At 44.5% G+C, this 12,941-nt stretch overlaps 1 protein-coding gene and 1 non-coding gene across 2 annotated transcripts; one reads left to right on the top strand and one right to left on the bottom strand.

The window, feature by feature from the left end:
• The first annotated feature begins 3,980 nt into the window (after positions 1–3,980).
• Positions 3,981–9,901, top strand: C9H19orf18 (chromosome 9 C19orf18 homolog). Its single transcript, XM_045521808.2, has 5 exons — positions 3,981–4,146; positions 4,370–4,654; positions 5,068–5,170; positions 8,356–8,519; positions 9,625–9,901. Exons 1-5 carry the CDS (start codon positions 3,981–3,983, stop codon positions 9,738–9,740), a joined length of 834 nt encoding a protein of 277 aa, XP_045377764.2. The 3' UTR covers positions 9,741–9,901.
• Positions 6,384–6,456, bottom strand: TRNAV-CAC (transfer RNA valine (anticodon CAC)). Its single transcript has one exon. It is a non-coding gene; the product is annotated as a tRNA-Val (tRNA).
• Positions 9,902–12,941: the final 3,040 nt, after the last annotated feature.

The raw sequence follows: 12,941 nt of genomic DNA on the forward strand, positions 1-12,941 counted from the left end.
CAGAGCAGGGAGAGACTGGTGGACCCCATCCTTGAAGAAGGAAACTGTCCCAGGTGAGATCCACGCAGGAGGTCGGCTGCCCCGGAGGTGTGCCTTCTGGGCTTGTAGTCCATGGGCGACACTTAAGAGCATCCAAATTCAGTGGCTTTTTCCATTTAAAAAAAAATAATACCTTTGATAGGGAGGGGAAAGTTAGGGGTACTGGATTAAGAGGGACAAACTACTATGTGTAGAATAAATGAGCTGCAAGGATACATTGCACATTGCAAGGGATGCAGCCAATATTTTATAATTGGTGTCTTTGTTTTCTATTTTAAAAATAACTTTAAATGGAGGTATAATCTATAAAAAATGTGAATCACTGTGGTCTACACCTGAAACTACTGTAATATTGTAAACCAACTATTCCTTAATTTTTTTGGGGGGGAGGGAGGATAAATTAGGTTTTTATTTATTTATCTTAATGGAGGTACCGAGGATTGAACCCAGGACCTCGTGCATGCTAAGAACACACTGCACCACTGAGCTATATATACCCTTCCCCCCAAACCTTTATTTAAAAAAAGCTTGAGTTGCCAAGCCATGAAAAGACACGGAGGAACATATTACTATGGGTCATGTTAAATATGTATTAATTAGTGAAAGAAGCCAGTCTGAAAAGGCTACGTGCTGTATGAGCCCAACTCTCTGATGTTCTGGAAGAGGGAAAACCCATGAGGGCAGTAAAAATACCAGTGGCTGCCAGAGGGTGGGGGGAGGAGGGCGGAAGGAAGAGGTGGCACAGAGGATGCTTCCAGCAGAGGAGCTGTGCTATGTGACGTTTTATAAGATTGGGATTCATGTCATGGCGCCTTTATCAAACCCCACAGAATGTCTAATGCCGAGAGTCAGCCCAGCAGAGGCTAGGGACTTTGACCATGATGTGTCGGTGTGGGCGCAGCAGCCGTGACAATCTCCCTGTCTGGTGCGGGGTGTTGATAATGGGGGTGGCTGCGTGTGCGTGCGTGTGTGTGTGATTGTGCGTGAGGGGCAGGGCATGTGGGATCTCTGCTGTGAACAAAAGCTACTCTTAAAAATAGTCTGTTCTGAAAAATCAGTAGCTTTCTTGAGACAGTCGCAGACCATGACGTTAACCGTTTTGCAGTGGTTTTCGGTGCGTTCACATGTGCCGGATCATGACTGTCTAAGTGCAGAACATCCACCACCACGGAAGGAGCCCGTTAGCAGTTACTCCACCCCCTGCCCCTCCTCCCCCGGCCCTCGGCAGCCTGGCGGTCCACATTCTGTCGCTGTGGATTTGCCTGTTTCGGGCCTTTCACAGAAATGGGAGGACGTGCCGTGTGGCCTTAGCACAGTGTTTGCACGCAGTTCATCAGCACTGCAGCACGTACGGTGGGTGAGCAATCTTCCATCACACGGTCATACCACACTGTGCTTGTCCATTCATTGGTTGCGGGAACTTCGGGTTTATAATAACTTCTTGTGTACTATAAATAACGCCATGAACACCACTCTGTGTTCTCTCAGGTGATGGTCCATCAGGTGCCCTGAGAAGAGGAGCCACAGGGGAGGAGCACCCAGGGAGGGGCTCAGCCCAGCAGGTGGGGAGCAGAGAGTGAGGGCAAGCCCACAGGTGAGTGCTTCTATTAGGGGACCGGGGAGTCCCCAGGAGTGGCCCGTGGCGTGGCCACTGCTGCATCCGAATGTCGCTAGGTCACATTTACAGGAGAGCAAAAGGGGGACCCTTGTGACAGCCGGTCAGCCTCATCACTTGGGCCTAGGTTTCTGAGTGTAGGTACCCCAGAGGTTGGAGGTGCACTGAATTGCGAATTTTTTGCAAATATTGTAGTCTCGCATATTACAGCGAGAACTCATATTCAGTGCCCACACTGGTTTTGAGCTTTGTGTGGGTTCCGTTACTCAGCCATCGCTGTGACCCCGTGAAGCAGATATTACTTCTTCCTCCTGTTTCACCAAGGAGGATACTGGTGCTTGGAGAGGTTAAGTAACTGGATTGGCTCCAGCACCTGGGAAGCCAGAGATGAGGATCTTTTCAGGTGTTTGACCACAGAGCCCGACTGCGTTCTGTTTGTGTCACAAGGACTGATAATTGACTTCCTCTGCCTCCTCACTGATCCGTGCACTTTCTGAGGGCAGGGACCCGGTCATATTCATAGCTGTACCCAAAACCTTAGCCTGACTCCCAGCACCGGCCCCCACATTCTGTGTCTCCCCATTGGCCGACTCGGTTCCATGAGAGAATTCCCCATGGCAGCGTGTGCTGACCTCACACTGGTGGCTCCAAGTCAGGACCCAGACATTCTGTAGGTAGAAGACCTTCGTTCCTCAGAGAAACACAGGACTGATGCTGGAAAATGTCTAAATACTTCCTCTCCCCCATATGGTAAAATAATGAACAATTTGGGGATGATGGACAAGGTTCAAAATTCTTTCATCTTTTTATTTTTATTTTTAATGGAATGCCCCCTTCATTTGTGCTTGCCTTATGCAGGTGAGTTCAAACCAGCCGACTAAGCAGTGGGTTTAAGGGGTGGCTCCCACCGTGGTTTTCATTTCCATCAGGGGGAGTAGAGTGGGGTCATTGCATTTCACTGCTACAGGTTCTCTCTTCAAGGCTATCGACAGGCACAGGCACCCACAAAAGTCACCCAGCGGCCCACGCTGCCCTTTACGGAGATTCTCCTATCTCAGGTTCAAGGGCCTTTGGTCCAGTTCCGAGGTGAGTCCTTGTGGTTCCTCATCCAGTTCAGTGAGAACGCTAGTCTGGGGCCCTCTCTCCTGCTAGACCACTGTCTCCTAAGCCTGGCAGTAGCCCGGCCACAACATAATATGGTGAGGGAAGCACTGCTTCGAAGTGAGTTGCTCTGTTCTTCACTCTGTCAGCTGGCAGATCGCAGAGCTGTCTGCCTCTCTGCCCTGATGGGAGCCCAGCCCCGCCACTCTGTGCTGACTTCCTCCAGGCCCTCAGCTTGGGAGGGATAGGGGTGCTTCCCAGCGACTGCAAAACCAGGCCAGGAACCAAGTGCATTATGTTCTTAAGGGTGCATATTCCTGAAAGGAGACACTGGGTGCCGGCAGAGCTCCGTGCTCCTGCAAATTAAGCCCCATGTTTCTACCAGGCATTGGAATAAGTTTATTAACAACATTTACCATCTTAGCTGTTTGGGTTTTTTTACTTTGACAATTACTTTCTATTTTTATTTTTAGTTATTTTTGGGGGGGTGAGGTAATTAGGTTTATTTATCTACTTATTTATTTAATGGAGGTACTGGGGGTTGAACCCAGGACGAGCTATATACCCTCCCCCAAATATATTTTTCTTAATTATTAAATTTTTAAAAAGTTATTATTTTTTTATTTGGGGGTAATTAGGCTTATTTATTTATTTTAGTGGAGGTACAGGGGACTGAACCAGGACCTCCTTGTGCTAAGCATGTGCTCTACCACTGAGCTTTATCCCCCTTAACATTTACCATCTTAACTACTTGTTTTTTTTATGTTGACAATTACTTTTTTTTATTTTTAAAATTATTAATTTATTTATTTTGGTGGGGGAGGTAATTAGGTTTATTTATCTGTTTATTTAATGGAGGTACTGGGGATCGAACCCAGGACCTAGCACATGCTAAGCACGCGCTCTGCCACTGAGCTGCACCTCGCAGCCTCATCTTGCCCATCTGGAACGGCCCCTCTCGTCTGACACCAGGGCAGATCCTTATTTCCCTACATCTGTCTTAGACCCCTCTCTTCTTCCTGGTCCCCTTCTACTTACAGCACGAACCGCGACTGCGCCCACGCGTTCCCCGCAGCCTGAGGGTGAGTCAGGGGATCGGGCGGGGCGGGGCGGTCGCCGACGCTCCCAGCGCTGTCGTGGGTGTAGCTCCCGGCACCTGCACAGCCCCTCCCCGTGGTCGGATCAGTAACGCTGCTGCTTCGGGCAGATCAGACAATAGCGCGAGATGTCAAAGCGCCGGGAATACAGAGAGAAACAGAGGCAGACGGTTAATACACCCATCCACCCCAAAGATACTACGACTCTTCCTAAAGCTCAGCGATGGGGTTTCGCCCCCCGCCCCAGCCCCACAACCACGAAGCCCAGCGGGGTCCAGGCCATGGTGTCCGAAGGTCCACATTCTTTGGCCCTTTTAGAAAATTTATCATTGAAGTGTAGTTGACTTACAGTGTTAATTTCAGGTGTACGGCAAAGCGACTCAGTGATACATAAGTATTTTTTCAGATTCTTTTCCATTATACGTCATTACAAGAAATTGAATGTAGTTCCCTGTGCTGTACAGCAGGTCCTTGTTGTTTACTTTGCATACAGTAATGTGTGTCTGTTAATCCCCAGCGCCCAAATTATCGTTATCAAAGTATTTTTCAGCTCAGCCGCTGAACTCCTCATCCTGTACCAGTGAAGAGACAAAGTGCAGGAAGGTCGAGTGTGGGTCAGGGTTCACACGTGGCTGGGTAACCTCGTTGCTTTGCCCTTTGCTCCCTCGTTCGGTTTGCACGGTCACTCTGGTTGTTTATTTTTTTGATTCAGGTAATGGGAAGACGGACACCCCTGAGGCTACAAAGCTCCGTGGTTTTGTGGGGCATTCAGTGGTCCCGAACACCAACACCTGGAACACAGGTCTGTGAAACTGCATCCTGAAGTGCCCTGTGATGTCCGTTCATAACAGCAGTTCACAGCCTGAGGCTATCCGGGCAGCACCTGATTGGAAAACAAAGGATCCTCCCCTTTCAGCCCCCTCGATGGCGGGCGCTGCCTGCCGTGCTGAGTCGGGGACCAGTCTCTGCGGGGCATCAGAGGGGCTTGGACCAAAGACAGGAGGCAGATGGAAAAGGAGTCAGGGCTTAGGTGGGAATTCAAAGTATATTTGTTCACTCAGGCTGTGCAGTCTAGTCTCCATATGTTTTAGAATTAAGAATGTTATTTTTAAGGGTATTCCTGGTTTTCTCTGGAAAACAATATGAGTAACATACTCACTGATAGTCACAGCTAAAACAGGATTTAGTGAGAACGTCTGTTCTTTCCATTTTTAGCACTGATTCCTCATAGACCTGCTCTTGTTCAAGTAGTTACAGTCGCGGGGGTAGCCTTCAGCATCGCCCTGGTGTGTGGCATCGCTATTTCCTATATGATCTAGTAAGTATGTTCTGGGTAACCTTCACCACCCTTACGTAAGACGTAACTAGTTAAGTAGGTTATTATTTTGTGATGGTAATGATAATAATAATGACAGTTCTTATAATCACGAACTCATTATAGTCATTATATATGATAGACAGTGTCTTTTAGAATACGGACTGTGTTCATGTTGGGTCATGATATAAAAGAAAAATATAAAAAGAAACAGGATAGAGTACAATTTAGTAGAATAGAAAATATTACAAAGCATTACATGTATTAAAGTAAATACTGATTCTCAATCTTTTCAGACACACGATTGTGAGGTAAAGCTTATTTCTTACTTGAGACCATGATCAGAAATGTTTGAGGGGTCGGGTAGAGCTCAGTGGTAGCATGCCTGCTTAGCATGCCTGAGGTCCTGGGTTCAACCCCCAGTCCCTCCATTAAAAAAAATATTTGAATGCCACTATCTGAGATGCTGGCATCCCCCCAAAATGTGAACTTGATACTTTGGGAGGAATCTTAACATTGCAAAGCAGAGAAGAGTGACCACTCCCTCTTTCACTAGAAACTTATCATCAAGGCTCTCTGGGGTAATACTAGCGTTTGGGGAAGACATTTCATCTTGTTCGCACCGATAAAACTTACAGTCAAGTTCTGTGATCATTGTTTTTGTTTTGTTTTTTGTTTTTGTTGGTGGAGGAAAGGTAATTAGGTTTATCTATTTATTTTTAAGTTTTTAAAAAACAACTTTATTGTGGTACAATTTCTATATTGTAAACTACACATATTTCAGATGTACAATTTGATGAATTTTGATAGGTGTGCACACCCATGAAACCACCACCACCACAATCAAGATAACTAACATTTCCATCACTCCCCAAGAGATGCAGATTTTGAATTCCCAACTTATCCCTTGCCACCCCATTTACCCCCTGGTAACCATAAATTTGTTCTGTATGTCTGTGAGTCTGTTTCTCTTTTGTAAATAAGTTCATTTGTGTCTTTTTTTTTAGGTTCCACATATAAGCAATATCATATGGTATTTTTCTTTCTCTTTCTGGCTTACTTCACTTAGAATTACAATCTCCAGGTCCATCCATGTTGCTGCAAATGGCCTTATTTTATTCTTTTTTATGGTTGAGTAGTATTCCGTTGTATAATTATACCACAACTTCTTTATTCAGTCATCTGTTGATGAACACTTAGGTTAATTTTATTTAAATGGAGGTACTGGGGATTGAACCCAGGACCTCATGCATGTGGAGCACACACCCTACCACTGAGCTACACCCTCCCTACTCTGCGATCACTTTGAAGTTAGTATTAGACAAAAGTGAGCCGCACTGTGACATTGTGCTGCTCTGATCAGTGCCAACATGTTGATTCCTAGTCTAGGATTTAGTTCTGGGATTCCACTGTATCCCATCAAACTGAGGAAGTACTAAATTATTTACTCTATTAGAATTAAGTATGTCCATGGGGAATATACTGCCATGTGTGGGATGTTTTTTAAGGTAGCCATTTTAGGATCACCTTGGTGTACATCAAATGAAGGCAAAATTAAAAGTAAAATTGAAGAAATTTTGCTAATGAGAGTGTGTCACCAGCATGTCTGGCTCCAGAATACCTAATGTGGTGATCTCCTTTGACTCAGTTTATGTAATTGCAATTTCAGTTTATTTCTTTAGTATTGACAAAGATGTTAACAGATAGAAAAATTTCTAAAATAACTCGCTGAATTGTGTCTTCCTGGACTTTCAGTGCCCAATTAAGTTACTGAACTAATGTCAACATTTACAGCTTTTGCATTTGTGTTACCCTTGGTGCCATGGGAGAGCTTAGGGCAAAAGGAAAAATGTGTGCCCAAAGTACATGTCTTCATGTAATTTTTAGCGGTTCATTTTTCCCAGAAGCAGATTTTGAAAATATATTGGTGAGTGTGATTTCATTTAAACCAGGAAAGTAAAATTATAATAAATTTTGTTTCTGATATAAAGTATGTCAACTTAAAGTAATGGTGTGAGTTTTGATTATGCATTTTTAAATTTTTTCATATATTCTCAACTATATTCATAAAGTTTCAGAAAAGAATAACCATAAAATAATACATAAAAACATGTATATAGAGACTCATATTTTCCCCTTTGCCTCAGGCTTTTGTGTGGTTAATCACAGCACTGTTGGATCCTGTCTTTAAAATTTTGATATTTGGTTTATCATGGATTTTTCCCATTCCTTTCAATTTTAAAAAATATTAAGTCAAAATATTTATCATCATTACTGAGGTTTTGGCACCCCCTTAAATACTGCACCTAAAGGGAGCACCTCACTCTCCTCACCCAAATCCTGCTCCTGCACCAACCTCCTGATTACAGTCAGGCCAGTTCCCCCCGCTGCACAGTATGATTCTGGACTATTCCTCCTGTCCCTTCCCTCCATCCCAGCCCCTGAGAGCACAGATACACTAGCCCTAAAATTACTAGTTACTACACGAGTCAAGCACAGTCAGGAATGTAAGCGTGTTAGGAAAAGGTAAAACACTATTGCCCATTTCCACTTCAAACAGAGATCCATGTCCAAGGTTGGACCCAGGGTGAGGTGGGTGAGGCGCTCACCTCAGGTGCAAAATGTAAGGGGGTGGGTGTGTGCCAAAAATTTGATAATCAAGATAAATAATAATTTAATACAGTATTTTTAAAAAAATCTAAATTCATGCCTTCAAAAATCCATAATAAACAAAATATCAATATTTTAAATACAGGCTCAGGAATGCTGCTGAGGCAAATCATATTGGAAACTGAACCAAAGGAAAAGCCAGTAACACCTATACTGTCTTTCCTGAAAATGTTGACCTTCTGTTCATTGTGGATTTCTTGGCATTAATTATTCTTTTGTAAAATACTGCACTAAGATCTTCAACTTGATTGTGGCGTTTTGTACCCAACATGAGTGCCTCATTCATCCCACCCTGGTCTTGGCTCCGATCCAACTTGGCATCATCAGTTACTCCTTTTCTGCTCGTCAGCACAAATCTGAGATCTGTGAAAACTTTGGTTTCACAGTCTATTTCTGCCTCCCTCCCCCAACTACCACCGTGTACTAGTGACCCTTTTCCATCAAAAAGTCACAGAATTTAAGATGTGAGGATTTATCGTGAAAATTGGGCTTTTAAATTCATCTGCATTGTTCTCCAGTCGACTGGCACAGGCTGAGGAGAGACAACAGCTGGCATTGCTTTATAAAAATATCAGGGTACCATCAGCAGACGAGGAGGAGAGCCCCGAGGATGACAGCCTGGACGAGTCCACGTATCTGCTTCCCGAGAATGAGAAGGAACTGGAAAAGTTCATTCATTCAGGTAGAGGGGCAGCCAGTTTTTTTGTCAGGTCCAGAGTTGCATGAAAGCTGAGCTGGCCATGATGGTCTGGTTTTCAAAGGCAGAGCTAAGTGGGAGTTGATGGAGTCTGAGGTAAGCAAGATAGATGTTTACGGCCACACCTACAGAAATGACCTGTCCCATCAGATTACACAGAAGGACAAACAGCTGTGGTTGCTTGGTTCCTTCTGCAGGGCAATTCGAGGACTGAAAATAGTTTGGGAAACAAAACCTTTCCCATACTAAACATTTCCCTTAAATGTACCATTTGTGCAGCGTTATTGCTGAGTTTTGAACACAGTCAGGTCGATGTCCCTCCTGCACCATCTGCCTCGATCTGACGTGGAAATGGGATCCAGGCCCGCAAAGTGGAGGTTACTGCCCCCGGGTCAAAAGCCCCCGGGAGCCCACCACACCTGCAAGTCCCTGTGAGGAGAGAACAGTGTATATGCGCACATAAACCTGCTTTTTGTAGAAGTTCTGAGATTCTTGGATACTTGCTTAAAAAAATTCTAGAGCAAAAATACATACAATGTCTGATTCAATCACACTGACGTCCCCTGCGTGGACCTCCCCTCTAAGAAGCCCAGAGTTGGACCGTCAGAGCTGAGAGGTCAAGGAATAGAAGTCACTGGTGCTCCCCGAGGCAGACGGCCCTTGTACCCTTAGAGGATAGTTTTTCAGTGTCTTTTCATTACATTGAATTATAACTTCTCTAATTTTTTAAAACTTTATGTATGTATTTGTTTTACAATATCATTTTAAAAATTGAAGTATAGTTGATGTACAGTGTTATATGTTACAGGTATACAGTATGGTGAGTCATACTTTTTAAAGGTTATACTCCATTGATAGTTATTATAAATTATATATTTTTTAACTGGGTATTTATAAAGCTTGACCACAGAAAGTGGGGAACTGATTTAAAAATGCAATATTCACCATCCTTACCAGACAAATAACATTGCTTATAGCCTGAAAATGCCATTGTTGTTACCTTTATTTTTCCATATTTTTCTCACTTTTGTCCCCATTTCTAGTCCTCATTTATTAGTTGTTATCTCAATAACATTATGTCTATATTTAGTTATTAGATCGAAAAGAAGAAAACACATTGAAAAGAAATTGAATCAAGAGCAAAAGTTAGTAAAGGAAGTGAAGATAAAGGATGCTCTGCACACTTCAGAGATGGAGAATATGTGAAAGCAGACGAAGCAGGTGCAGGAGGTGCTGGCTAGTGTGGAGGAGCCCCCGCAGGGGTTTCAGGTGACTGAGGGTGTGCCATGACGTTCCCCGGAGAAGCTTGTGCAAGAGCACTCGAAAGAAAGCAAGCTAGATGTATATAAGAGAAAATAAATTCATATGATACAGAAATTCTTGCTGCTTAGCTGTCACGGTTTATGAATACATAGAACTTAATTGGAAAAGAAAAGAAAAAAGTCCAGCTTCCTAAGTGTGAAAGAGAAATTGTCGGGACGTTCTTTTCTCACTCCTAACCAGGAATTTCTCCAGGCAGTCTCCCAAACCGGGCCAGGGAACCACCTGCATTAAACAAAGCTTCCCCGGGGACACTAATATCAATTTCAGTAGCTTGCTTCCATTTTACATGCAAGGAGACTGAGTGTCAAAATAAATATGACACCAGATTAAGATATAGTAATCCTTGTTTTTAAGGTGCTGGGACCTGGTGAGGGAAATGGGTCTGCAAGCCAAGAGCTATAAAAGATTGCCAGGTGTTCCGAGAGCTGTAAGCCGGGAGCCACCAAGGCTGTGGGAACACAAAAGAGACAAGATTTAATCTAGACGGTGCTTTTGATTTGGGCAAACAGTCTGATGGTTCATCAGAAAGTTAAATATAGAGACGCTACATGTCCCAGCAATTCCACTCCTAGGTATATATCCAAAAGAATTGAAAATATGAGAAACCTGCACACAAATGTTCAAAGCAGCATTTTTTATAGGAGCAAAAAGGTGGAAACATCATATATGCCCATCAACTGATAAACAACCAAACATAATGCATTCTGTCCATACAACAGGATATTATTAAGCAAGGAAAAAGACAGAAGTGCTGCCACGTGCTACAAAATAGATGATCCTTCAAAATACACAAAGAGGTTAGACACAAAAGGTTACACGTTGTATGATTCCATTTATATGCAATACCCAGAACAGGCAATTCCATAGAGGCTGAAAGTAGGTAAGTGGTTCTAGGTGCTGGGGGAGGGGAGAAAAGGGAAGGATGGTTCGTGGGTGTAGGGCTTTCTTTGGGGGGCAATGAAAATGTTAAAAAAAAGAAAAAAGGACTGTAACCAGACAAAGCTGGTACCAACCCCAAGTTCAGCTGCTAACCACTAGAAAGGCCAATACTCGGGAGACAAGTGTTGGTGATAAAGTTACTTTGGTCAAGAAGCCATCCACCTGGGAAGATGGTGGACTAATGTCCTGGGACCATCTCCAAGTGCTGGTTAGAGGACAGAGTTTTAAAGAGGAGTTTCGGGGGTTCACAGGTGGGTGGCAACGTGCAGAACAGCACAGGCAGCTCCGATGATCATCCTGAGACTGGCCGCGGGGCAGTCTGAGTAGCATCCTCTTTGATGGTCTCATGTGCAATCAGTCTTCTACTCCAAGGTCCGTCTGCTACCCCCTCCTTAAAGCCATCCCTGGAATTCTCAAGCAAGATTAATTCTCCCTTCGCTAGCCAGCCATTATTTGTAACTCTAAGCAGGAAAGAGGAATGTATGTAGGTTTCAGAGTCTCTGCTGCTCAAGGTGGAGCAGCTTATGCTGTGGCTACCATAGCGGTGATGGCTGTACAAACCTGTGAGTGGTCCAGAAACCACGGAGTTGTACTCTTTAAAAGAGTTATTGTTGTGGTATGTGAATTCGATCTCAATCGAGCTGTTTAAAAAATTAGTCTAATTTGGGGATGAACTGAAGCCAGGTCCAAGTCTCCTGACTCAGTTTCCACCTTTCTTAAATTAAAAACTGTATAACAGACAATGTGACAAAGGAGTAATGGGACTATAGATTAGAAATGGGACATCCCAGAGGCTGCCTCAGCCAATAATTTGCACCTGCCTGCACATTGCAGCCAGGAAGGGTTACAGGTGGGATGAGTGGCCCAGCTCACAGGGAAAGTAGCTGTCAGTGTGCTGCCCTGGCTCATGAGTCTCAGAGCCTGGGTGGGCCTTCAGTGTCCCTTTGTGTGGCTTCTTACCCTTAGACAAGGCCATGCCCAGACCCTCTGAGACAAGACCTAACTCGGGAGACACTAACATGCCACACTGCTGTCTTAGTCGGCCGTAAAAAGTACCATTGACTGGACAGCTTAAATAACAGTTCTGGACTTGAAGTCCAAGATCAGGACGCTAGCGTGGTCGGGTCCTGGTGTAGGTCCTGTTGTAAGGTCAATAATCCCATTCATGAGGGTGCTACCCTCATGATCTGATTTTTCCCAAAGGCCCTGCCTCTAAATACCATCCTACTGGGGTGTGATGACTGAATTTGGGGAAGGAGTGAGCACAAACATTCAGCCCATGGCAACTGATTTTAAAAACATTTTCCTAATCAGCAAATAATTGTTGGGCCAGCAGCTGGTTCATCTGCCAGCCAACAAGGCAAAGCAAGTTTGAATATTTCCCAACAAATATTATGACCTCTGGATTACCTATAGTGGATATAACATGTCTGAAGGGGCAGGTACTAACTCTTAAAAAAAACTCGGCCAGTGCCAGTTGGTTATGCCCCACAATTCAAAACTTTCCTGGGAGCTAGGTGGTACCAGAAGAAGCCAGGCAGAAATCCATTCGATCGTCGATAATTCTCAGAGTGATTATATTCCAGGATTCCAAACCAGGTGGGGGCCCAGAAAGATGGGAGGCCAGGCTGCAGCACACCTTCGTGCCTCTGGAGTCCACTGAGGTCTGCGGTGAGGCCCTCTGGTCATTGGTAGCCAGTGTGGTCCCTCCTCCAGGGTTAGTTCTGCTGGCAAAGTGCTACATACCATATAGGGATGCTGGCATGGAGAGGCTGGACTGTTTTTTATCAAGAATATAGCAAGCATAAGTCTTCTTGGGCAGGTGTCTCTTAGCAAAATCCACTGCAGCAGGTGGAATTATAAGATGGCCCCCAAGACTCCTGCCTCCTGATGCACAAGGCTCTATAACTCCCTTCCCTTGAGCATGCGTCTTAAGAGGGATGTCATACTTGTGATTAGGCAAAGGTGATGTGACCATTATTCCCTTAGTTGTCACATTAAGCCACCTCTCCAAGCCTCTAGGGACTGGCTCCACGCAGAGAAAAATCTTTACTAACCAACCCATTGTGGAGGCTAAAGGCTTTGTCAGAACTTCTCTGGACCTGCCTCTTCCCTCCAGTGTGTGCCAGTGTGGGTTCCCCAAGT

The sequence above is a fragment of the Camelus bactrianus genome, chromosome 9 (genome assembly GCF_048773025.1).
Source record: "Camelus bactrianus isolate YW-2024 breed Bactrian camel chromosome 9, ASM4877302v1, whole genome shotgun sequence".
NCBI lineage: Eukaryota > Metazoa > Chordata > Mammalia > Artiodactyla > Camelidae > Camelus > Camelus bactrianus.

Excerpts from the sequence above, each read along its gene's own strand:
- C9H19orf18 (XM_045521808.2), top strand. The coding sequence starts at position 3,981 with ATGTCAAAGCGCCGGGAATACAGAGAGAAACAGAGGCAGACGGTTAAT. Across the intron at positions 4,655-5,067 it reads CACCAACACCTGGAACACAG|CACTGATTCCTCATAGACCT; the intron begins GTCTGTGAAACT and ends TTCCATTTTTAG. Across the intron at positions 5,171-8,355 it reads GCTATTTCCTATATGATCTA|TCGACTGGCACAGGCTGAGG; the intron begins GTAAGTATGTTC and ends ATTGTTCTCCAG.